The following is a 25,371-nucleotide window of genomic DNA, read 5'->3' on the forward strand; positions in this document are numbered from 1 at the left end:
AATCTACCAAGAGATGCTCAGCAGACGATTTTCTTAACATAGAGGAGGTCCGCTAGGATATCCACACTGCAACCAGGGTCTGCTTCTCTGCCCACCATCTTGTTGTGCATATGAATGGATTTATTTTCAAGAATACAAGTTGCCTAATATAGTGGTGGTTTAAACTAAACTGATGAGAGAACATACATAAACTCCTCTTGATGATATTGTTGAATTTTCACCTCAAATACTCAAACAGGTCGGAACTGAAGCTGTTATTGAGATCTGTTGACCTGAATCTGTTGACTAAAACAAGGTTCTTTCTAGTGACAATGCATTCCTACTAACTTTTGATTAATTAAAAAGTCATTGCAGTTAACAGTGAGGATGCATACCGAGGCTGGATGTAATGTAACTTTGTTTATAGCCTAAATGTTGTACTGTGTAATTTCAGAATCTGTGCCCTTAATCTGGTAGTGCTGCAGTATATTAGCACAGAGGTAGCATGGTACCATTTTATGGTAAAGAAGTACTCAGTCATTTGGGAAACTTTTTATTTAATATTTTCAATCTCTATTAAATAGATATGACTTCATAGTCAAGTCTCGAGATAGTTTAATGTATTTGTATTGATAAAGCCTTCCTTTGTGGAATATGTTTAGTTAGTTCTCCATAAAACCAGGAGGGGGAGGGAAATTGTGGAAGAAGAGACAGAAATAAGCTCTGAGAGTGTGCATATTTAAGGAGGTGAAAGGGTCTATCTTAAAGAGAGGCTTTAACAGAAAAATATTTGTTTCAGATTGGCAGCAGGAGCAGTGTTTATTCCCCTGAAAGCAATGTGAGAAAAACGGGCTCATACATTTATGAGGAGTTCATGCCTACAGATGGCACTGATGTAAAGGTATGAAAACCGCACATTCTGATTTCTATTTAGAACAGTCAAATATTCCAAGACCTTTGGCAGTTTTTGAGATGAAAATGTGTCTTGTGGGGTGGCAGAGCGCAGGCAGGCTCAGACTTTGGTCCCCTCTTGTGGGGGTTGTGTAGTAATATTTGTTGTCAGAAGGGAGTCACGGTGCAATGAAGTTTGAGAATTATTAGTATTAGAAATTATTAGTTATTAGTAGTAGACATTAGAGAAGTATTAGTATATTTTAATAAACTATGACTAATTATAAATGTACACTGCTTTGGAGAAAATACACTAACAGTACATTGTTAATGCATTATCCATAGGGTTTTTTTAGTTCATTTTCTTTATATATTTAGTTTTTATTAATTTAGATTTAAAATGATTATAAAAGACTAGGCATCCTTGTATTATTATTAATAAAATCCCAGCAGCGTTACAGTAATTATTTCAGCAGGAACTCAGCCAGTCACCTACAGAATTTCCTTCCCTTCATTGTATGGGGAATAGATCCTGGAAAGACACCAAATTCATGTTATTTTGGTCCATGGGAGGGATCAGGTTCCAGAGTCTCTGAGCCCTTGCTGTGAATGCCCTACCGACAACCCCCTCTTATAATGAAGGAGAGATCCTGCTTGGACACTTTGGCTGCCCACAACTGTGGCAGTATGGCATGTGGAGAGGCAATCTTTCAGGTAGGCCTAGTCCCAGGCTAGGTAGAACTTTATGGGTCATAACCAACATCTTAAACTCCACCTAGAGACCAGTAGGAAGATGGTGCAGTGCAGATCCCAGAGTACTGATCTTGTATACTCCCAGTGAGATGCCTTACTCGGTAAGCAAGCTGCTGCATTGTACACCATTGTCACTCTTCAAATGTTTTTAAGGTGTAGTCCCATATGGAACACATTGCAGTAGCTAATCTTGAGGTTATGAAAGCCTGCATCAGAGCCACCTCGCCAAACACCAGATGGTAAAAGGCGGCCTGGGTTGTAATACAACCAAACAGAAGTTGGGGGTCTAAAATTAACCCTAAGCTGCAAACTCTCATAACTAATGTCTGTATTCCAACAATTAGAGGGACTGATGTTACCTCCACCATCTCATCCAGTTGCTTCCCCAACTCTGCTAGGTTGAGCTTCAGCCAGCACCCAGTCATCCATTCTCTAATCTCACTTAGACACTGGCTGAGCTACTGAATCATATCAGATGTGATGGAGACATACAGTTGGGTATCATCAGCAAGTTGCAAACACCACGCCTCATGCTTTCTAAAAACCTCATATACACAGTGAACAGCTGACAGAATGGAACCATGCAGAAGCCATACCTGAGAATTCTTTGGGAAGAGGAGCAATTGCCCACAACAATCTATTGACATCTTGCAGAGAAAAGAATGAAGCTATTGAAGCCCGAGTAGTCCTGACAAGTAACACCTCCCTATGATCAGTGGTATCAAAGGCAGCTGATAGAAGTAGTAGTAGTACCTGTATAGACAAATGATCTTCATCCAGGAGGAGATTATTGACCACTGAAGACTGTGCCAAAGCCATGCTTGTACCTAGTGTGACAACGGCCTAGGAGGTCAAAAACCTCTAGATATAGCGAGAGGTATCTCACCACAACCTTCTCCTGGGAAAGATGTGATACTGGTCAATAATTAAATTGTTAGTGTTAAGCGATGACTTCTTGAGTAAATGTGATGGAGTTAATTTTGGAATTAATTGAGTTTTGGAATTAATTGAGAAACTTAACAGTAACAAGTCGCCAGGACCAGGTGGCATTCACCCAAGAGTTCTGAAAGAACTCAAATGTGAAATTGCGGAACTGTTACCTATGGTTTGTAACCTGTCCTTTAAATTAGCTTCTGTACCCAATAACTGGAAGATAGCTAATGTAATGCCAATATTTAAGAAGGGGTCTAGAGGTGATCCTGGCAACTAGACCAGTAAGTCTAATGTCAGTACTGGGCAAATTTAGTTGAAACAATAGTAAAGAATAAAATTGTCAGACACATAGAAGAACATAAATTGTTGTGCAAAAGTCAACATGGTTTCTGTAGAGGGAGATCATGTCTTCCTAATCTATTAGTTCTTTGAGGGGATCAACAAACAAGTGGACAAGGGGGATCCAGTGGACATAGTGTACTTAGATTTCCAGAAAGCCTTTGACAAGGTCCCTCACCAAAGGCTCTTAGGTAAATTAAGTTGTCATGGGATAAGAGGGAAGGTCCTTTCATGGATTGAGAACTGGTTAAAAGACAGGGAACAAAGGATAGGAATAAATGGTAAATTTTCAGAATGGAGAGGGGAACTAGTGGTGTTTCCCAAGGGTCAGTCCTAGGACCTGTCCTGTTCAACTTATTCCTAAATGATGTGGAGAAAGGGGTAAACAGCGAGGTGGCAAAGTTTGCAGATGATACTAAACTGCTCAAGATAGTCAAGACCAAAGCAGACTGTGAAGAGCTTCAAAAAGATCTCACAAAACTAAGTGATTGGTCAACAAAAATGGCAAATGAAATTTCATGTGGATAAATGTAAAGTAATGCACACTGGAGAAAATAACCCCAACTATACATACAATATGATGGGGGCTAATTTAGCTACAACTAATCAGGAGAAAGATCTTGGAGTCATTGTGGATAGTTCTCTGAAGACGTCCATGCAGTGTGCAGCGACAGTCAAAAAAACAAACGGAATGTTAGGAATCATTAAAAAAGGGACAGAGAATAAGACGGAGAATATCTTATTGCCCTTATATAAATCCATGGTTCATCCACATCTTGAATACTGTGTACAGATGTGGTCCCCTCATCTCAAAAAGGATATACTGGCATTAGAAAAGGTTCAGAAAAGGGCAACTAAAATGATTAGGGGTTTGGAACAGGTCCCATGTGAGGAGAAATTAGAGGCTAGGACTTTTCAGCTTGGAAAAGAGGAGACTAAGGGGGGATATGATTGAGGCATATAAAATCATGAGTGGTGTGGAGAAAGTGAATAAGGAAAAGTTATTTACTTGTTCCCATAATATAAGAACTAGGGGCCACCAAATTGAATTAATGGGTAGCAGGTTTAAAACAAATAAAAGGAAATTCTTCTTCACTCAGCACACAGTCAACCTGTGAAACCCCTTGCCTGAGGAGGTTGTAAAGGCTAGGACTATAACAGGGTTTAAAAGAGAACTGTATAAATTCATGGAGGTTAAGTCCATTAATGGCTATTAGCCAGGATGAGCAAGGAATGGTGTCCCTAGCTTCTGTTTGTCAGAGGGTGGAGATGGATGGCAGGAGAGAGATCACTTGATCATTACCTGTTAGGTTCACTCCCTCTGGGGCACTTGGCATTGGCCACTGTCGCCAGACAGGATACTGGGCTGGATGGACCTTTGGTCTGACCCAGTATGGCCATTCTTATATTCTAAATGCCACACTACAGCTTCCTTCAAAGTAATAGGCAGCCTGCCAGCTCTCAGGGGCATTAACAGTCTCCAAAAATAAAGGACCCAGTACTTTCCTATTGGCTTTACAACTCAGGAGGGACATATATGCAAAATACAGGTTCTGGTATGAAGTTCTCTCAGTACCTCAGCAAGTATTAGTAGCTGAAATTCTAGCAGAGAAGACAAGGCCCTTTTTCTCGCAAGACCAAACTCTGCCACCACAGAAGCACCCCTAATTTGATCAGTTTTGTCTGCAAAATATCAAGCAATTTCCTCACAACAGGAGGTACTTGGACTAGCTCCCAAGCTGAGATAGTTTGGTAAAACCAGACATTTTGCCACTCCAAAAAAAATAAAATAAAATAAAATCTGCTGTCTGAGACTTTGCAGGTCCTATGGTGGAGGAAGAGAACTTATTCTTTGTTTCCTGTACTGCCACAGCATATGTGTTTGATCAATTGTAGCATAAATGTTTTGGGTTTTTTTAGCCTTAACACAAGACCTCCACCACTGGTGCTCTAGCCATCTTCCTTCCTGCTTTGTTTGTCACTGATAATCCATCAGGCTGGATGTCCTGTGAGTACAAAACAAAGAGGGAGCCTAGAAGCCACCCCATCAATGGTTAGGAGCATCTAATTTGCAGTGAGTCTCTCTGACAGGATGCTGTTAAGAGCTTAAAACTGGGTTCTGTGGAAACCAGCACCCTGGTCACTTAACCACAGTTCCCTATGTGTTCTAAAAGTGTGGTTAAAGTGTAAGGGAACACTTACACCTGCTGGTGTGCTGTAGATTGAAGGTTGGCCTGTAGTTGGCCACACAGTAACTTGCTGTGTACACAAGCCCTAGTAATGTTTTTGGACGTGTGTATGCAGCTACATGATTTGAACTTGACATAAACTCGGTGTAACTAAGTTAATAAATTCTAATTTTTAAATAAAGGTATACACAGTAGGTCCAGACTATGCACATGCTGAAGCGAGGAAGTCCCCAGCTTTGGATGGCAAGGTAGAACGAGACAGTGAAGGAAAAGAAGTGAGATATCCAGTCATCCTGAATGCAAGAGAGAAGTTGATTGCTTGGAAAGTATGCCTTGCATTTAAGGTAAACAGACCACTTACTAGCTGATCAAATGTGTAGTTCTAATTGTTTACTATGTGAAAATTCTGTTAGTCAGTGCTCATAAACAGAGGTATTATTGTTAGAGATCTCCTGGGATGGAAAAAGAAATTGCACTCATGTTTTTTTTTCCCCCTAATCTGGTGGACTTCTCCTGTTTTTAATAATTAGTTTTTTAATATTCTTACTGCATACTGTCAGAGGAAAACCTATTCTACTGCAACATCTTCATAAGTTGCTCTGTCTGTGCTGGAAAGAAGGCAAAGTACCACAAGAACTGAGACACCAATGTCATCAGTCTATAAAAACAAGGATGACAGGAGTGACTGTAACAATTATCATGGCATTTCCCTTCTTAGCATTATGGGAAAAGCTTTTGCCCAAGTTATCCCAAATAGACTTCAGACCCTTACAGACAAAATCTATCCTGAATCACGGTGCGGCTTCACAGCTGAAAGATCTACTATTGACATGATCTTCTTGCTGAGACAACTACAAACAAAAAAAAACAAAACAAAAAAAGCCCATTTACATAGCCTTTGTCGATCTCATGAAGGCTTTTGACCTTGTCAGTAGAGGCGGACTATTTACGCTTCTAGAAAAGATTGGATTATCCCCCCGCAAGCTCTCAAGCATGATTTGATCCTTCCATGAAAACATGTATGGCATAGTTCAATACAACAGCTCAGTCTGGGAGGCTTTCCAGATACATAGTGGAGTTAAATAAGGTTGTGTACTTGCCCCAGCTCTGTTTGGGATCTTCTTCTCCTTGCTACTGAAACAAGCTTTTGATTTCTCAACTGAGGGAATCTTCTTGCATTCAAGATCTGATGGGAAGCTGTTCAATCTTGCAAGACTCAGATCTAAAACCAAGACTTGGGAGGCCCTTATCCAACACCTCCTCGCTGATGACACAGCAGTGACAGACCACACAGAAACTCATCTCCAAAACCTTATGGATGGTTTTTCCAAAGCCTGCCAAGACTTTGGGCTTACCATAAGCCTAAAAAGGGTTAATATAATGCTCCAAGGAGTTGAGGAAGCACCCTCCTTCAAGATCAACAGCTATGAACTTGAAGTGGTGAACAAGTTCACATAGCTGGGGTCCACTATCACAGTCAACCTTTCACTTGAAATGGAACTCAACATCCACATGGGAAAAGCCACCACAATGTCTACACCAGGGTCTCAAACTCAAATGACCAGGAGGACCACATGAGGACTAGTACATTGGCCCGAGGGCCGCACCACTGACCACCCCCCCCCACACCCCACTCCACCAGCCCTGCCCCTACTCCACCCCTTCCGTGAGGCCCCGCCTCTTCCCACCCCTTCCAACCCCTTCCCTGAAATCCCCACCCCAACTCCGCCCCCTCCCTGCCCCCAGGGAGGCTCAGGCAGGGGGTCAGGGTGGGGCAGGAGGTCAGGGTGCAAGGTGCCAATGGGAACTTTGGGTGAGGTACCTGGAGGAGCAGCCAAGGCAACACACAGACCCCTGTGCCCTCCTCCTCCCCCCAGGTCCCAGCCGCTTCCTGGAGCGGCGCAGGTGCAGGACAGGAGGCAGGGAGGGAGCCTGCCCTGGCCCTGGTGCGCGCCGGGCCGGAGCCACTCTAGGTAAATGGCAGGGGGGCTGCGGGGAGCTGGCAGGCCACAGAAAATAACCCCAGCCTGCGAGCCGCTTGTTTGAGACCCCTGGTCTAGACTAAGAAAGAGGGTATGGCAAAACAACAAACTGACAGAACACACAAAGATCTGTGTGTATTGTGAATGTGTTATCAGCACACTTTTTTTTTATGGGAGCGAGATGTTGATCTTGTACTCTCATCAGGAAAAGAGGCTCAACAGCTTTCATACGCGTTGCCTTCATCAAACCTTTGGTATCTCCTGGAAGGACAGAGTCACCAACACTGAGGTGCTTAAGTGGGCCAGCATGCAAACTCTCCTCAACCAGAAAAACAACCAAGAGTCTGGTGGCACCTTAAAGACTAACTGATTTATTTGGGCATGAGCTTTTGTGGGTAAAAAACCCACTTCTTCAGAGGCATGGAGTGAAAATTACAGATGCAGGCATTATTATACTGACACTTGAAGAGAAAGGAGTTACCTCACAAGTGGAGAACCAGTGTTGACAGGGCCAATTCAATCAGGGTGGATGTAGTCCATTCCCAATAATTGAGGAGGAGGTGTCAATTCCAGGAGAGGCAAAGCTGATTTTTTTTAGTGAGCCAGCCACTCCTAGTCCCTATTCAAGCCCTAATTAATGGTGTTAAATTTGCAAATGAATTTTAGTTCTGCAGTTTCTCTTTGAAGTCTGTTTCTGAAGTCTTTGTTGTTCCAAGTATGGCTACTTTTAAATCTGTTATAGAATGTCCAGGAAGATTGAAGCGTTCTCCTACTGACTTTTGTATGTTACCGTTCCTGGTGTCCGATTTGTGTCCATTTATTCTTTTACATAGAGACTGTCTGGTTTGGCCAATGTACATGTCAGAGGGGCATTGCTGGCACATGATGGCATATATCACATTGGTGGATGTGCAGGTATGTCCCTGATGGTGTGGCTGTTGTGGTTGGGTCCTCTGATGGTGTCGCTAGAGTAGATATGGGGACAGAGTAGGCAATGAGGTTTGTTACAGGGATTGGTTCCTGGGTTAGTGTTTCTGTGGTGTGGTGTGTAGTTGCTGGTGAGCATTAGCTTCAGGTTGGGGGCTGTCTGTAAATGAGGACTAGCCTGCTTCCCAAGGTCTGTGAGAGTGAGGGATCATTTTCCAAGTTAGGTTGTAGATCGTTGATGATGTGATGGAGAGGTTTTAGTTGGGGTCTGTATGTGATGGCTAGTGGTGTTCCGTTGTTTTCCTTGTTGGGCCTGTTCTGTAGTAGGTGACTTCTGGGTACCCGTCTCTCTCCTCAACCAGAGATGCCTCTGCTGGCTTGGGCATGTGTGCTGAATGAATGATAGCGCATCCCAAATGACATTGTCTTTGGCAAATTGGCATCTGGAAAAAGACCCAAAGGACACCCAAAATTGTGTGTTAAGGATGTGTGTAAGTGAGACCTCAAAGAAATGGACATGGGTGTGGACAACTGGGAAGATCACACTCAAGAATGCAGCCTTTGGAAACAAGAACTAAACAAAGGTCTCCTGAGTTATGAGGGGAAGCAGTCCAGCTTAGCAGAGGAGAAAAGAGCTTGCAGAAGGCAGAGCCCAAAGGGTCGAAACATCACTTTTAAATGTGACAGATGCAGCAGAGATCCTCTCTTGAATGGGTCTCTTCAGCCACAGCCGCGGCTGCCATTAAAACCAACTGAGTACATTTTTTACCTCTTGGGGTGGATTCCCATGGTCTCTCGAGACTGAAAGATGCCTATTATTGCCATTGTGGACAAATAGAGACAGCTGAATTCAGAAAACTCATACATGAAATATGCAACTGTAGATTAATGTGACATGCATATTTTTCTCTCCTGTTTTGCATGTGTGCATGCTAACTTACATTCACTCAGTTTAATTTGTAAAGTTTAATTTGTAAAGGCTGATTTTTTTGTATTAAACAAATCCATTTGCATTCAGTTTGCATAATCTTAAATATATGCTTTGTTAGTAACAATGGGCCTTTGTGATGCAGTTGCAGTAAATCACATAGGGGTGGCTCCTAACTGGTGCCAGCACTGGTCCCAGTGCTAGAATATATTACCCTGTAAAGTCTTCAGTGGTGTCAGAACCAAGAGTCCCAAATAAAATGTGTAGTTTTTGTATTTGAAAACTAATTTGAAATAATCTGGGAAAGGAGCAAAATATCTTTACTAATAACTCTTTAAGGCTTACATCTACGCTATGAGCTAGGGCTATGATTCCCCTCCTCGTGTACGCATACTCACACTAGCTCTCAGTAAGCTAGCACAAGTATAACAACAGTGTAGCTATGATAGCACTAGTGGTGACAGCGGAGGCACAGCTGAGCCATGCCTAGTACATTCCCACCCATTTCAGGTGTGCAGTTCTGCTCTCACAGCTCTTTGGGATAGGAACTGTCTTTTGTTCTGTGTTTGTATAGAACCTAGCACAGTGGCTCTTGGTCCATGACTAGGGCTCCTACGTGCTACAGTAATATAAATAATATTCTGAAAGGTGACTGTTAAAAATCGCATTACTGCATCAAGTTTATAAATAGCATATTTTTTGGTAATTCTGAGAGTTAAGAAGGGTGTGTGTGTGTTTACCTCTCTCCTTATCTCTTACCACTACTAGAAACGATGATTCCACAGTCCAAATTCTGTGGACAGTGGGAGTTCTGAAGATAATGTGGATGCAAAAGTGTAACGGAAAGCAGAATTTGGCCTGCAGAGTTCATGTTGCTAGTGGTGTGTGAGAAGTTAAGAACTCAGGTTGGGATGTCAGGCATGTAATTAGGAAGCATCATGTATAATCTGAACAAATTTAACATGGAGTCACTGAAGAACAATAAATATAGAACCCACAGTGCCATTTTTGTGTTGCCTTTTCAGATCAGAACCATACTTAACATGCAGGTCTGGAAACACGAGACCCTTGACTGAAATGGAAACTGTGCTTTTCACTATTTATTCTTAACAGCAAACAGTTTGTGGCTTTGACTTGCTTCGTGCTAATGGACAATCCTATGTCTGTGACGTCAATGGCTTCAGTTTTGTGAAGAACTCCATGAAGTACTATGATGATTGTGCGAAGATACTTGGGTAAGAGTTCATTAATTGATATTATATGATTGGTGTATATGTTCATGCAATCATTTGTCTTTGCTATGGAAGTTTTTTCATCCAGTTTCCAAAGTATTTCTGTCTTAAACATTTTTTTTGAGGGCTACTTTTACTCCAGGGTTGAAACAAGTTCAAGGAATCTTTTGGATAGTTTTTTCTTTAAAGCAGAAAAAGCCTTTGCTTTTAAAGCGAGCATCATCTAGAATAACTAGAAATCAAAAATAAATTTATAAAAGTTTTTTTTATTTCCATGTGAATTCCCTTATGCCTTAGAAAAGTGACATTTGCAGAATTCAAAAGTAATCTGAGAACATCTTTGTTAGAGAGAAAAATAAAGAAATATGCTAACTTGTTAAATTTGCTTAACAGATTAACTAACCCAAATAAAAAGTGCAGGTGTGCTGTACAAAGGTTGGTTGAAAGCACACCTTTGCACTGCCTTCGTCCGGGTGTGGCTTTGGGCATGGCTGTTGCTGCCAATGTTGTGTTGAGGCAGCCATCAGACTACTGTAATTCATATTGGCTACAACAGCCTAAAGGGCTGAAAATTTAGACCAGGATTGGAGTGAAATAGAAGGATCCTGACTGTGCCTTCCCTTCCTTCAACTGTGCCCCCTTTTCTGTGCTACCATGCCACTGATTTGTCACTCATAAACTAGGGTGATTCTGTGTTGTCCAGTTAAACTGTCTTTACAACAAGATTATACTACTGGTGTAGTTCAAAAAGGCCATACCACGCTGAATTATCTGATCTGAAAGGAGGGAAATAATTCCTGTTAGATAATAACTACAGTCTTGTTGCTTCAAGTTAGTGGCAGGAATTCTGAAGATTCGCGTGCACTTCTCCAATTTTACACCGTCAGCTTAGTCTTGATTCCTACCATGGTGCAAAAAGCTTTCATCTACATTTTTTCCTTATATTCAAAATAGCATTGTTATAGCAGAGCTAAATCAACAGCATATTTGCACTAAGTTTGGGAAGTCTAGGAATCATTCTTCTTAGATTGAGTTAAGTATCTAAGATACAAAAGGAGTACTTGTGGGTACTCCTTTTCTTTTTGCGAATACAGACTAACACGGCTGTTACTCTGAAACCTATCTAAGATACATTACACCATCCTTTAAAGTTCTCCAGATTAAAATCTGTATGAACAGTGATATACTTCGGGTTGGTGTATTTTAACATGACACTTACTAGAGTAGATCATAAGAAGCTTTTACAAGAACTTATTATACCTATATTTTACAGATAATGTTAGATTGTTGTCTCTGAAGTTATTGTGACCAGACTTTAATAGTTCAACATAATAGTATTTAAATATTTGAAAAATAAAAATACATCTGTAAGTGCCCATCCAGTGGTCAGTGTTTGTCTAATAAACTGTTGACTAAAACAGAAGATTCCATTTAAAGAAATTAATATATACAGTATTTCAGCATTTTAATTTAGACATACATTTTTGTTTTTCCCCATTTAGAAATATCATAATGCGAGAACTTGCTCCACAATTTCAAATCCCATGGTCAATACCTTTGGAAGCTGAAGATATCCCTATTGTGCCAACCACATCTGGAACAATGTAAGAGAAAAGTATCTTTAGCTGAATTGTGCAAAGTCCTTACATAACCTTTATGTGAATTTTCTCTTCTCCCAAGGTATATCAGCTTTTGGCTAAGGACACTTGTTTTGTGTGATGAAAACAAGAAGTGAATTGTGATTGCTGTTCCAGCAATCGAAGATTTTTACCCTTAGTCAAGCTGAGTACAGAACAGCAGATTTTCAAGTGTAGTCTGTTCTAAAAATAGCTTGCTTAATTGCTAATCAATATTCTACTGTCAGTTTAACACACATTTTTAATAAACATGCTTTTACTAAATAAACCTCAAAATGGATCTGTTTCAAAAACGATTTAAAATAGATATTCTGTAGTTAGCTAAGTCTTTAAAACCAGTATTTATAGTAAATTACATTCTTACATCATTTTCAGATAACCTTATGTTCTTGCCTATCCTACAAACATTTCAATACTTAATAAAGTATGTTTTTGTCGACTAAATAATTGTCTGTCTGACTCACACATTTAATAATATAAAAACCATGAGTGGTGTATAGAACTGGGAAATGTAACTCGACTTTTTTTTATATTTCAGGATGGAGTTGAGATGTGTTATAGCTGTAATACGTCACGGGGACCGTACACCAAAACAAAAAATGAAAATGGAAGTTAAACATCAAAAGTAAGTCTGAATTTGGGTAAAGACAGACCTTATTTACACATACAGTAGCATGTAGGGTACATGAGCTACCCACTGCAGTGAGAGGCAGGCTGCATCCGTATTCAGTGCGGTGTGTAGCTACACCTAGCAGTGCAAGGCTTCAGTGGGGAAAGGCTCATTACTGGAGCCTTTCTTCCTACTGCCTCCACCGTGCAGAGCCTTTCCCTATTGCTGGAGTCTTTCATTGCAGTGGTGAAAAGCTCCAGCAGTGGGACACTACACTGCTAGAAATGGTATTGTAGATGTGGGATGCACGGCATGGGCGAGTAGAGAGCCAAATAGGGTATATACCCTAGCGTTCAGGTATGTCGGGCATTCTACTAGCCTAAGCAATGCCTCACCATTTGCACTGCTTTTTATCCCGATACTAGCTGGGCATGCTGTGTTTGTATGTTACGCACTGCCGTAAGTGTAGACATAACCTAAGTTTGGCATTTAGGGCAAAATTATTGCCTGCGATATGCGGGTTCAACTCAATGAATTCAGTGGGAATTGCACATGCGTATGCACAAACTACATTTAAATCTTAGTGCTTCTTCTTGCATAACATCTCTAAGATGCATCCCGTCATCTCAATCTACATAGCTAATTCACTTGCCCACAACTCCGTCTTCTCACATCTCCCGCAACTGTAACCTCCTTCTCTCCAGCCTTGACAATGCAGTTTGTCTAGTGCTGCTGCAAAGATCATTTTCCTGGCTCATTGCTTTGACCGCATCACCTCTTAATTTCTGCCCTTTTTCTGTCTCTCCCTTTTCTACTGCATCAATTGCAAACTACTAGTCTCTGCTTTTAAGGCCTTCATAAGCTATTGCTTCCCAGTTGTTTCTTGATACCTTTTGTCTCTTGCCTTGTACTTGAAGTGTAAGCATTTTGGGAGGCCAGGGGACCCTCTTTGTTATGCATTTGTACAGTACCTAACACAGTGGGACCTTAATCTATGATTAGGTGCTACAGTAATTAATAAAAATATCATTTGAGGGATAGATTCTGCACTCAAATTTTAAGTGAAAGATTTGCTGTAAGTCTGCAGAGCCATATGTTTAGTATTTTATAGCTAATAATGTTGTGTTGATTTTTTTGTTAAATTTTGAACAGGTATGGCTGTTTACTCAGGATTCTTCATATCTTTTGTGTAGTACCTGTATTTTTTCAGTGTTAGTAAGCTAATAGAAAAACTGTAAGCTCTCTCATTTTGCAATTGTGTTTAAGGCATGTGCTAGTGAGATGAGACCTCATTGAACAGAGAGGTTCATATCAGAACAAACTTTCTCATAATTCTGGGGTGTTTAAATTGGGGATTGATGAGGGGGGTTAGTTCCAGCTCTTCGTTCTGTTTTAATTGAAAATCTTCCTGTTGCCTTAAAGCAGAGGTGGGCAAACTACATCCGGCCCACAGGACCGTCCCGCCCGTCCCTTGAGCTCCCAGCTGGGGAGGCTAGCCCTCCTCCCTGGCTGTCCCTCCTCCCCCACAGCCTCAGCTCACCACACTGCCAGCACTCTGGCCCACCACTCCTGCCAGGCAGCACAGCATGTGGCTGGCTCTGGCCAGTCAGCAGGGCTGTGAGCTCCTGCTGCTCTGAGTGGCATGGTAGGGGGGTGGGTGGGGGTTGGATAAGGGGCAGGGGGTCCCTGGGGGCAGTCAGGGGACAGGGAGCAGGGGGCAATTGGATAGGCGTGGGAGTCCCGGGGGGCCTATCAGGTGGCAGGGATGTGGATAGGGGTTGGGACAGTCAGGGGACAGGGAGCAGGGGGAGTTGGATAGTGGGTAGGGTCCTGGGGGGGCGGGGGGCGGGCGGTTGGGCATGGGGGGTCTGGGGGGGGTCAGGGAAGAAGGAGCAGGGGGGTTGGATGGGTCGAAGGTTCTGAGGGGGGGAGGGAAGTGGGAGGGGGCAGATAGTGGGCAGGGGCCAGGCTGTTAGGGGAGACACAGCCTTCCCTACCTGACCCTCCATGCAGTTTTGCAACCCCGATGTGGCCATCAGGCCAAAAAGTTTGCCCACCCCTGCCTTAAAGTGTATTAATATTTATATTAACAGTCTTACTAGATATGTTTTTAATCTGTATGTTTTCTCCTAAAGATTTTTTGATCTCTTCGAAAAATGTGATGGATATAAGTCTGGAAAGCTAAAACTGAAGAAACCAAAACAGTTACAGGTAAGTCTGTCTTGATTTTCTTTTTCTTGGTTCTATAATTGATGAATAATAGAATTCCTTGTTATATAGTGGTTTTGTTTTTGTTTTTTTAGGAGGTGCTTGATATAGCAAGACAGCTCCTACTAGAACTTGGGCAGAACAATGACTCTGAAATTGAAGAAAGCAAAGCAAAACTTGAGCAGCTGAAGACTGTTTTGGAGATGTAAGGATCTAATTTTTAATCCTCACATCAGAGCTGGCATGACTCTTATTTTGATCTCATTAGCTTTTAAAATGAATTCCCTTACATTATATTGTCATTTGATAAATTAATGTATGACAATACTAATCTGAATTTTTGAATATATTGAGAGGAATGATGGTTTTGTGATTAAGACATTGCACTGGTATTGAGGAGGTCTGGTTTTACTTCCTGTGTGACCTTGTACAAATAACTTAATCTAACCTGTTCCTCGTCTGTATGATGGGGAAAATACTTCCTTTGTCTTATCCTGTTATCCATGTTGTCTATATAGATTATAATCTTTTGGGGGCAGTGGCTGCCTCTTGCTATGTGTTTGTACAGTGTCTTATACAATGGAGTCCTAACCTCAGTTGGCAGGTGTAGGCACAATTCTAATACAAATGGTAATTAAGTGTTGTTGCAATTCTTGTTCTCAGTAACCCACTCATAGTATGAAAACTCATTTTAAACTTTAAATAATTTTCAGTATCTCATTATGTATTTAAGGTATGGCAGTTTCTAACTAACACTTAGTGCTGAAATTTATATTAAATATTAACTAGATAGTAATAATTGTTTCTAGACAGTTAACTTGCCCTATAATATATTGTGATAAAAGCTTGTTACACTTGCAAGTGTTATGAATCCCATTTTGGGGCTTCATTGGGTAACAAATAGTGGCTATCAGTATGTGACAGATCAGATCTGAATACTGACAGCCATAAGGGTGTATGGTGCCAAAGTGGAAGAAATTAATCATGCAGTTGGAGAGTGTGGGTGGATGGGAGTGTTTATTTCTGGTGAGAGAGACATGAAGTTTCTTGGGCAATGTGATGAAAATAAGCAATGGACAGTACTTAATATGGCAAGTGCTACATGTTGATGACCCTTTAAGTATTCATTCAATATTTTATTTGATATGTACAAGTACAAATCAGCAAAAATGGGCAGGTTAGTATACAAATCAATTATGATGCAAGGAATTATTATGTCCCTAATTGATAGAGGGATATGGTAGTATTGAATATATATTGGAAAATCCGTCAGTTTATTTTCCCCCTCACTTTAGGTATGGGCATTTTTCTGGCATAAATCGCAAAGTCCAGTTAACCTATCTCCCTCATGGCTGTCCGAAAACTTCCAGTGAAGAAGAAGGTATAGTATAACCGATACGTACTCACTTACATAATATGTAGAACTTAACATAATAAGGGAGTTAATTGTTTAATATGGTGTTAAATAAAACAAGGACGTGTATTCTGGCCAAGTATTCAGAAACTTTGTTTTGTAATGAGATACTGTGATTAGCAATCTCTAAGATGCTGAGTTTCTGTTAGTAAGGTTAAGATATACTTTTGCATTTTAATATTGTGTCCTACGTAACAAAAATATGGAGGGAAGAAATTTTGTAAGCTGTTCACCAAAGATGATGATGATTAGAAAAAATTCGGTTTTCCATAAATCTCCTAGTACTCCTATTCCTTTCATACCAAAAAGGCTAAAACGTGCAATAATGCCTAGGTATTTAAAATCCAGTACCTGTGAATTTCCTGACTGCTGATTAGTTTAGTGCTTACTTTCAATTACTTTGTTTTCACTGTAATACAAGTTTCACTTGTTTTTAAAGTACCTAAACATGGGTGTCTTCAGAGTTAAGTATTAGCTTTCGCTGAACTAGAGGGGTATTTCTCTATTAGAATAGCAAGAGACTCAAATGTTGAAGTCACTTTCCTGAAGCACACAAAACTCAATGTATCACTTCCAGTATTTCTTTAATATTAATTTAATCATAATTCTTTAATAGTCTTTAAATAAACTTTTGCATTTGTGTGTACATTATTTTAAGTGATCTGTCTACATATAATTAGATAACAGAAGAGATGAACCATCTCTACTTCTGGTTCTGAAATGGGGAGGAGAACTGACCCCTGCAGGCAGGGTCCAGGCAGAGGAGCTAGGGAGAGCTTTCAGATGCATGTACCCAGGTGGACAAGGTAATCTTTTTGTGCTATATGGCATAAATTAGCCTTTTAATTTATACATAAAAATAAAATACATGTACAACAAGAGTCTCTGAAGAAGATGATCTGTTTGTTTTGTAGGAGATTATGCTGGATTTCCTGGATGTGGTTTACTTAGATTACATAGTACTTATCGACATGATCTGAAAATCTATGCTTCTGATGAGGGACGAGTTCAGATGACTGCAGCAGCTTTTGCAAAGGTACTGTGTGAAATTGTATTTTCAACAAAGAAACCTGAAACTCTCAACAAGAATCTTGTCTGTGTTCTCTAGCAAGTTAGGGAAATGCAGTTTTATTGCAGCCAATGGAATAAAAAGAAAAGTTGAAATTTATTTAAAGTTCATTTAGTGCTCATGAAAGGAGATCCAAATTGACATCTCTTGCATTTGAAGCCTTCCAAGCATCAGAAGACATACAGCATGGGAAGCTGCAGTACAAGTTTTTATTTACATAGCCCATGCAATGCGCATCAGTCCTTTCCAGTAGACCACTTTTGAGGATGAAAAGGGTATTTTAGTCTACATGCCCGTTTAATTCTTTATCTAAAAGTTCCAACAAACTATGACAAATTGTGGGCATGATGGGTGAAATATAGGCATCTTTTAGGAAATGAACTGAGACCACAAGTTCACTTTACATAGGTGACATGCAACTGTAAGGCAAATTACACATAGAGGACCAGATTGCTTTTGTGCTTTGATACCACCAGAGATGTAAAATTAATATAACCTGATTTCATTTTCTTTTTAAGATAAGATATTACAAGATTATATAAACATTTTTACTACAGTAATATCCTTTTGTAAGATTGTTAGAGCGGAAACTTCTTAACATTTAGTTGATCTCAGAATAATTAACTGGTGAGATACGGTGGCGAACTGACAAAAGAAATGCTCTTAATCATTATGCTGTTGTTGTGCTGTAAAAATTCTAGGGTGATCTTGTAAAATTTAATAAAAACTGTTCCATAGCCCTGAACACTGTGAACTTTTAGACATGATCTGTGAAAAATGTAATCTTCAGAACTTCCATGTAGAATTAGAAATTTTTTTGACCAAACTTTCACAATACTTTACCTATCTTCATATCAGACAAATTTCCCAGTCCTCTGATCACAGCCCAGAAGCTCTGTACCTGCTTAAGTTTTCCACTCATTTCTCTTTTAGCAGAAGTTTGGTTGCTTGTTCCCATCTCCAAGAAGAGGGATATATCAGGCATCCTAAACATATGTGAGAGAGCACATACAATAAGCTGCTACATAAAGATTTCATTGAGTGATTGAATTTCGGTAACCACAACATTTGAGATACGGGCAAGTTCTTTGAACAATATAATGTGGAGTTTACGTTTACATCTTGGTTTAGAAATAGATGCATTACTACATTTTTATCTTTGTTCATTTCTGAAGAACTGTTGTTCTTTCCAGGGATTACTGGCTTTAGAGGGAGAGCTGACTCCTATTCTTGTCCAGATGGTGAAAAGTGCTAATATGAATGGTCTGTTGGACAGTGACAGTGACTCTTTAAGCAGCTGCCAGCATCGTGTTAAAGCAAGGCTCCATGAAATACTCCAGAGGGACAGAGAATTTACGCCTGAAGACTATGAAAAGGTTAGAAGATACTAAAGAAATTATTTCCAACATAAGTTTATTAAAGTTTACCACAACTAAGTTTTCACACAAGTATTCCTTTATTAGTCCAAAGTCCACTTGTTGTTGGTTATATCCAAAATACCAATACAAGCATAAACACATTCTATATCCTAGCAACAATACAGTTAAACACATTGGCCAAATATTCACAACAGGATCTTGCTTGGGCATGATTCCAGAAGGGTAAGGAAAATCCCTAAAATCCTTGCCTTTTTATACACTGTAATAAACAAGTGATGTCATTGCTGGTTATAAGACCTTAGCTAAAGCCAGAGAGAGCCATTTTAGGTCTGGATGATACGCTTTTGCATGGTCTAGACCAACTTAATGGTTGGGCCCCCTTTTCAAAGTTATCTTCTTTCCTTCTTTTGCCATATTTCTTCCCAACTTCAGGACTAAGCATTTTTTTGTAAACAAACTATATATAACCAGTTATTTATTGCACCTGGTGTCCAGTTAATCAAAATAAAGAAAACATGGTTACCTCAACCCAAATCTGAAATAAAATAACACTCTGGTTTCAACTGTCACTACAAATTTAACACAAACAATGCTTCTTTTTCATAATTTAATTCTGTTTAGTCATATGCTTTGGGCCTATTGCTCATGCTAATATCCAAACTCAGTTTAAGACCAGCGTTTACTTGGGCTCAGTGTAGGCTCATCTTCCTACAAGATAGTTAGCAGGATTCGTTTTCTGTGAAGCAAAATAAATAAAATTTTGTCTTGATCCTAATATTTGGTTAAAAGTAATGTTTTTATTAGGGCTGTCAATCACAGTTAACTCTAGTGATTAACGCAAAACAAATTAACTAGATTAAAAAATGTAGTTGCAAGTAATCACAGTTTTAAACGCACTGTTAAACAATACTACAATACCAATTTAAATTATTTTGGATGGTTTTTCTACGTTTTCAAATATATTGATTTCAGTAACAACACAAAATACCAAGTGTACAGTGCTCACTTAATATTTTTATTACAAATATTTGCAGTGTAGAAAAAAATAAACAAAAGAAATAGTATTTCAGTTCACCTCCTACAAGTCCACTCAGTCCTACTTCTCGTTTAGCCAATTGCTAAGATAAACTAGTTTGTTTACATGTATGGGAGATAATGCTGCCCGCTTCTTATTTACAGTGTCACCTGAAAGTGAGAACAGGCATTTGCATGGCACTGTTGTAGCCAGAGTTGCAAGGTATTTACGTGCCAGATATTCTAAACATTCATATGCCCCTTCATGCTTCGGTTTGTACGCTCTAAAGTTTTACATTATTTTGGTTTTGAGTGCAGTTAAGTGTTAAAAAAATATATATCTACATTTGTAAGTTGCACTTTCACAATAGAGATTGCACTACAGTACTGTATGAGGTGAACTGAAAAATACTATTTCTTTTGGTTTTTACTGTGCTAACAGTGTGATTAAAACTGCGATTCATCATGACAATTTTTTTTAATCTTGTGATTAGTTGCATTTTTTTAATCATTTGACAGCCCTCGTTTTTATCCCATAGTTTTCTAAAATCAATCCTGTACACTTGTTGGTAATGTCTTGTGTGAAGAAAGAAATTGGCAAATAGCAGTGGCTGTGTGGGAAGTTGATGGTCAGTCATGTAATACTTTGTCACATAGAGCTATACGAGTCCCACAACAGGAACAGATACACTTTTGGGTATGATTGTGAACACGTGTTTGGGGAACAAAACAGCAAACCTTCCTTATTGTTCCATAAGCAAGATTTCAACCTGTTTCACAAGTGAAAAGATAGTGTTAACCTGCCTTTGTGTGTAACCATTTACACTCTGCTTCTTTAGTAGTAATATTGACGGTGACTGTGTGTGTTCAAAAAGCTATTATATATCTGTTATAAAGGTTTGCCATTATTGAATTTTTTACAGAACACTATTCTGGTCCTGGGAATTCTAAAGTGCCCTACGCTGTTACTTTCTAACCAGTGAAGATAAAAGAAATGTTCCATTACATACTAAGACATTGTACTGTAATGCAGGTTACATCAGGTTGTACAAATTAAAAGGAAGGGATCACTTCTGGTTCTACACGCTAGGCATATTTCATCATGATTAGATAAGCATGTTTACTAGTGGCTGTCCTCACTGTGTCTAAAGAAACAAATGGAAACTTGCTAATATTCAGAACAGTGTTGAAGTCCAGGCTGCCATTAGATATGAGGCATAGAGATCAAAGCAGTGGGAGATTAGTCTACATCAGTGGTTCTCAAACTGTGGGTTGTGACCCCAAAGTGGGTTGCAACCCTTTTTTAATGGGGTCACCAGGGCTGTCATTAAACTTGCTGGGGCTCAGGGCTGATGCCAAAGTCCAAGCCCCACCACCTAGGGCTGAAACCCTCAAGCTTTGGCACCCCCCAGGGGGCAGGGAGGCTCAGGCTTCGGTCCCCTTCCTGGGGTCTTGTAGTAGTTGTCAGAAGGGGGTTGCAGTGTAATGAAGTATGAGAAACCCTGGTCTACATATTTGTCACTATTGTATATGTTAGCTGTGATCCGAGGTGCCTGGGGTAGCGTTCACTGAAAATTCCAAGTTCAAGGCAAGCTTCAAAAAGGAGAGCAGATTCTCCCAAAACTGGTGGTTAAAACTGGTTAGACTCACCAACCAGTCACAAACTGTGCTTCTGATCCCCCACACGGGTTATCAAGAAGCTGAAAAAAGAAATCACACAGCCCCCTTTATTGCATTCCAGTTCTGTCTCCCAATCAGCACATAGGTCCAGTACAGTAAGAAATTATTTGAAACACTGTTCACTATACAAAATGTTCTTCTGACCCCAAGGGACCAGCCACATGGCCAGATCAATATTAGTTTGGCTCTTACCCAAAATACTAAGCTGTCAGGAGGGTTGCCAACCCTCCAGGATTGGCCTAGAGTCTCCCAGAATTGGTGTTGATCTCCCAGTGACTATTGAAAGCAATCCGGGAGATTTTAATAGGATATTTTAAGAAAATGATGTCATGTCATGATGAAGGAAAAAAATCTCCTGGAATAGCTTTAGACAGAGTTGGCAAGCCTAGGTTCCAGCCAGTCCTTTAGTATCTAAAACTAAAGGTTTATTATAAAAGAAGGAAAGAACAAGAAGCGGGTTGTTAAATGGTCAAGCAATAAAATACATACATAAGACTTCAGAGTCCATATATCAGATTCGTAGCAGTATTGGTGAGTTTTTTGGCTTGAAAGTCCCTCAGGAATACATCCAAAGCTTGGATGGGTCATTCAGTCCTTTGTTCAAAGCTTCAGTTTGTAGAGAAGTTGCTGCAGAGGTAAGAAAAGTAGGATTGAAGACAAAATGGAGATGATGCCTCTGCCTTTTTATATCCTTCGCATGTGGCCTGTACTTCTTTTGTCCCAAACACAAGATTTACAGCACATGCCATGGAAAAACCTTAGAGTTCTCTGTCCACAGGCATGCCCTACATGTTTTGCTGACTTTCATAAGGTGCAGCTGTTGCCTTCTCTCAATGGGTTAATTGTATAGCTGATTGCCTTTGATAGGCCATCAAGCAGGCTGGATAGTGCTGATGCCAATCTGTCTGGGGGGTGTCACCCAGAAGCATAGTACAAGTTTGAAATACAGATATATCAACACACATTTGTAATTCACAATACAAAGATGGTACAAACATATAAACAAGATTATCATACTTGGGAAAACGTAACATTTCCTCTGATACCTTACACAACATATCTGGTAAGATTCCTTGCAATTTTATAATATTGGTAATAATATTAAGTGTCTCACATAATCCCTACAGTGTCACATGAGCATTGAGTTCAATAGTTCAATTTGAAAATTGCGTAATTAGATGGCATTTGTGTGTTTTGCTGTAACGTGAATTCAGTCGGGTTTGAAGAGCAGCAGCAACTACTGAACTTTGCTCTTTTAGAGGAGACTCATGGTATACGACTGACCTTTTCTTTTTTGGTTTTTAAGTTGATGGTGACTGTTTTAATTTTAGCTATTTTAGGAACCCCACATGCCTTGTCCCTCCTAATTCTTTTTTCTCCAGACACCTGCCTTTGCTGAATTACTATGTCATAAAGAGGGGGCACAGAGTACCTAATGTCAACAGAGTAGGTAGAGGTAACGGGCTAAGAGGAAAGGGGAAGCTGGAAGCACATATAGGTTCATTACCCCCAAGAATCCGGCGTTCTCGTAAGGAAACTTTTGCTCACTGTGTTATCACATGCACATGTTTGAGTAGTACTGCCGATGACCTCAGTGGGATTTTTTTCCTCCATCCTTAAAATTTCTCATGGAATCCAGGGATTGTTTTGTCTTGAGCACGAGTGCTAAACATTCTTGGTGAGGCACCATAGAGGCATCACTTTGTCCTTTCTTTCATGGTGGCAAATAGAGCGACAGAGGGCCAGAAAGAGAGTGTATTCAGATAGCATAAAGAGAGAATAGTGAACTGCCAGGTGGGGAGGAGATTGAGCCTGACCCATTCTGAATGGGAGATTCAGGGCAAACACCATCATATTATATATCCTTATATCCAACCCTCCACCGAGTCGTTCCACTGAGTACTTTTCTGTCCTGCAGCCCTCTGTTCCTGCCTTTTTGGGGAAGGGGTTACTTATCCCTCTGACCTCCAGGCTGTTTCAGATTCTTTGAGAGCACAAGTACTCCTGCCTTGCCACCACCTGCCTGTGTTCTCCTGTTAATTGGAGGAGAGTGTTTCACCATCTGACTTCCCATGTTTGCTCCAGAAGTTTCGGGGCTGAGAGCACAGGGGATCTGCTTCCCCTACCTTCTTGTCCTCATTGCAATTAGATTACTGCTGTTTGTAGTACCTAGTAGGCTATTGTAAGGCAGTATGTGCTTCCCCCAGATGCTGTTGCTACTCCTTGGCCTGCTCTCTGCTTATGTGGGGGAAAGATCTGAACAGGGAGCCAGATTTCTGTCTGAAAAAAGGGAAAAGGTCCTGCAGGTGCTCCTAAAATGTGAAAATACATGTTTAAATATTATGATTGACCACTCGCTTACCCTGCACTTCACCTTTCTAAAAAGTGAAGGTAAATCAAGAGGCATTCAGCCACTCTTCAGTGCCTTATATAGCATTACTGGCTTACTTAATGGTGATCATGCTTGGCTCATAAAGTTAAATGATTGGTTCAGTTCTGGAGGATTGACTGTTGATTCCTGCTAGTAACTTTTTTGTGTTCTATCCTGAAAGAAATAAAAAGTCTGTGCAGGAGCAGCCATGTATGCTCCCTCCAATTAAGTTTTGTTCTGTAAAATTTCCTTTCATGATGTATTAGGAAGTATTTAGCCACAGTGTACCATTCTGATTTCTCTTGACAAAGCTTTTAACAAAATGTTTGTTATTAAAAACAAAATAAAATAAGTTATTAAATGTGCACAAAGTTGTGAACTTCCTCAGAATTCTCCCTTTTGAGAATAAAATAATTAACATAAGTGGGGAAGTTTAATTCCATTCCTGACATTGCTGTGGTATTCCATACAGAATTGTTTGCCCTCTAAGTATCTCATACAGCCTTAGCTTTTGACACTTGGGTTAAGCTTTCTACTCTTAATTTAGATCACAGTGTATTAATTCTGCCTTAAGGAAGTTGTGGACTGTGTACTTTTATGCATATGTTGAGTCCAGAAATCTGAGAGTTCAGAGATGTGGGGGTTTTGTTTTGTTAATGCATCCCAGTGGGATTTCCTAGATATTTAGATATAACCAATTTGGCAAGGAATATTTCTGTTTTATCTCATACTGCAGCTTACTCCGTCTGGAAGCATCTCTCTGATAAAATCAATGAAGGTGATCAGAAATCCTGTGAGAACATGTGACAAGGTTTATTCCTTGATTCAGAGTTTAACTTCTCAAATCAGGCAGCGAATGGAAGATCCCAAGTCCACGGGTAACTGAAATGTTTTAAAATGTGTGTTTAATTTGACTTATGTCCATTTGAGACCACTAACTTTAATGGATATGCAGAAGGCAGGCACCCTTTCCTCGTTTGTTTCACTGTTTCACAGATTTTTGCTAATGATACTTTAGGGACTCGTGCAAGTTGAGCAGATATGGCTTTAGAATACAGGCTTTTCCCCTGAGAGAGTTTGCTGCAATTAGCACAAGGTTTAGAGCAAAAGACTATGTAGTAACGTTGCCATAACCAGTTATTTCTGGGATCTATACTAAAAACTAAGGTGATAGACAGGCGTAATATTACTCAAATATGCTGCAAAACTTTAAGTTCACAAAGAGGGCAGGCTGCTCTAAATGTAATTTAAGGGAAGATTTCCTTTGAATGTTAGTATCTTCATTAAAGCTTTTGTTTGCTCTACACTAAAACACGGGCCATGATGAATAGAAATGTTGCTCTATAAATTATGTAGTATGAAAACAACTTCATTTTTTTTTAAATAGTTGCATTTTATCTCTGTAGGACTTGCACTGATAACTAGAATTGATGTTCTACCATTACTGCTCCTTTTCCCCATCCAAACCTCTAGTCTGCAATTTGGGGCATCTGCCCCTGCTCCTGCCAGTCTCCTGGCTCCCCATATTCCTGGCTTCTGCCCTTGGGATGTGTACAGGAGTGTATGGGAAATAAGGGGCACATGCCCAGAAAAAAATATTTTAATCTAAAATCTTTAAAAAGTCCCTGAGTACTTCTTAAAACCACAGCGTATATGATTTATCATGGTACAATTCTGCCTGAAGACCTAGCGATGCACTTGGAAAAGGGAGCTTGGGCTAGAGCAGACATGCTTCTGTCTTAGTTACCATGTAATAATTCCATGCTAGTGGCAACGAAAACTGAGTTCAAAACTACCCATACACATAACTATTCCCTCTATTTTGAGCCCATCAGA

General features: G+C 40.0%; 1 protein-coding gene across 16 annotated transcripts in view; it reads left to right on the plus strand.

Annotated features, from left to right (window-relative positions):
- Nucleotides 1-25,371, plus strand: part of PPIP5K2 (diphosphoinositol pentakisphosphate kinase 2) — a 101,712-nt gene that overhangs the window by 27,997 nt on the left and 48,344 nt on the right. For all 16 annotated transcript variants that reach the window (XR_006290872.1, XM_037903322.2, XM_043546558.1 and 13 more), the window contains 12 exons: nucleotides 779-880; nucleotides 5,267-5,428; nucleotides 10,035-10,156; nucleotides 11,656-11,757; nucleotides 12,329-12,415; nucleotides 14,536-14,611; nucleotides 14,704-14,813; nucleotides 15,904-15,989; nucleotides 16,703-16,828; nucleotides 16,937-17,058; nucleotides 18,285-18,467; nucleotides 24,272-24,413. Coding sequence is in view for 15 of the 16 variants with exons in the window: in XM_037903322.2 (XP_037759250.1) it covers nucleotides 779-880; nucleotides 5,267-5,428; nucleotides 10,035-10,156; nucleotides 11,656-11,757; nucleotides 12,329-12,415; nucleotides 14,536-14,611; nucleotides 14,704-14,813; nucleotides 15,904-15,989; nucleotides 16,703-16,828; nucleotides 16,937-17,058; nucleotides 18,285-18,467; nucleotides 24,272-24,413 (1,420 nt within the window). In the remaining variant the exon portion in view is untranslated. The remainder of the gene's footprint in view (nucleotides 1-778; nucleotides 881-5,266; nucleotides 5,429-10,034; nucleotides 10,157-11,655; nucleotides 11,758-12,328; nucleotides 12,416-14,535; nucleotides 14,612-14,703; nucleotides 14,814-15,903; nucleotides 15,990-16,702; nucleotides 16,829-16,936; nucleotides 17,059-18,284; nucleotides 18,468-24,271; nucleotides 24,414-25,371) is intronic.

The sequence above is a fragment of the Chelonia mydas genome, chromosome 5 (assembly GCF_015237465.2).
Source record: "Chelonia mydas isolate rCheMyd1 chromosome 5, rCheMyd1.pri.v2, whole genome shotgun sequence".
Lineage (NCBI taxonomy): Eukaryota > Metazoa > Chordata > Testudines > Cheloniidae > Chelonia > Chelonia mydas.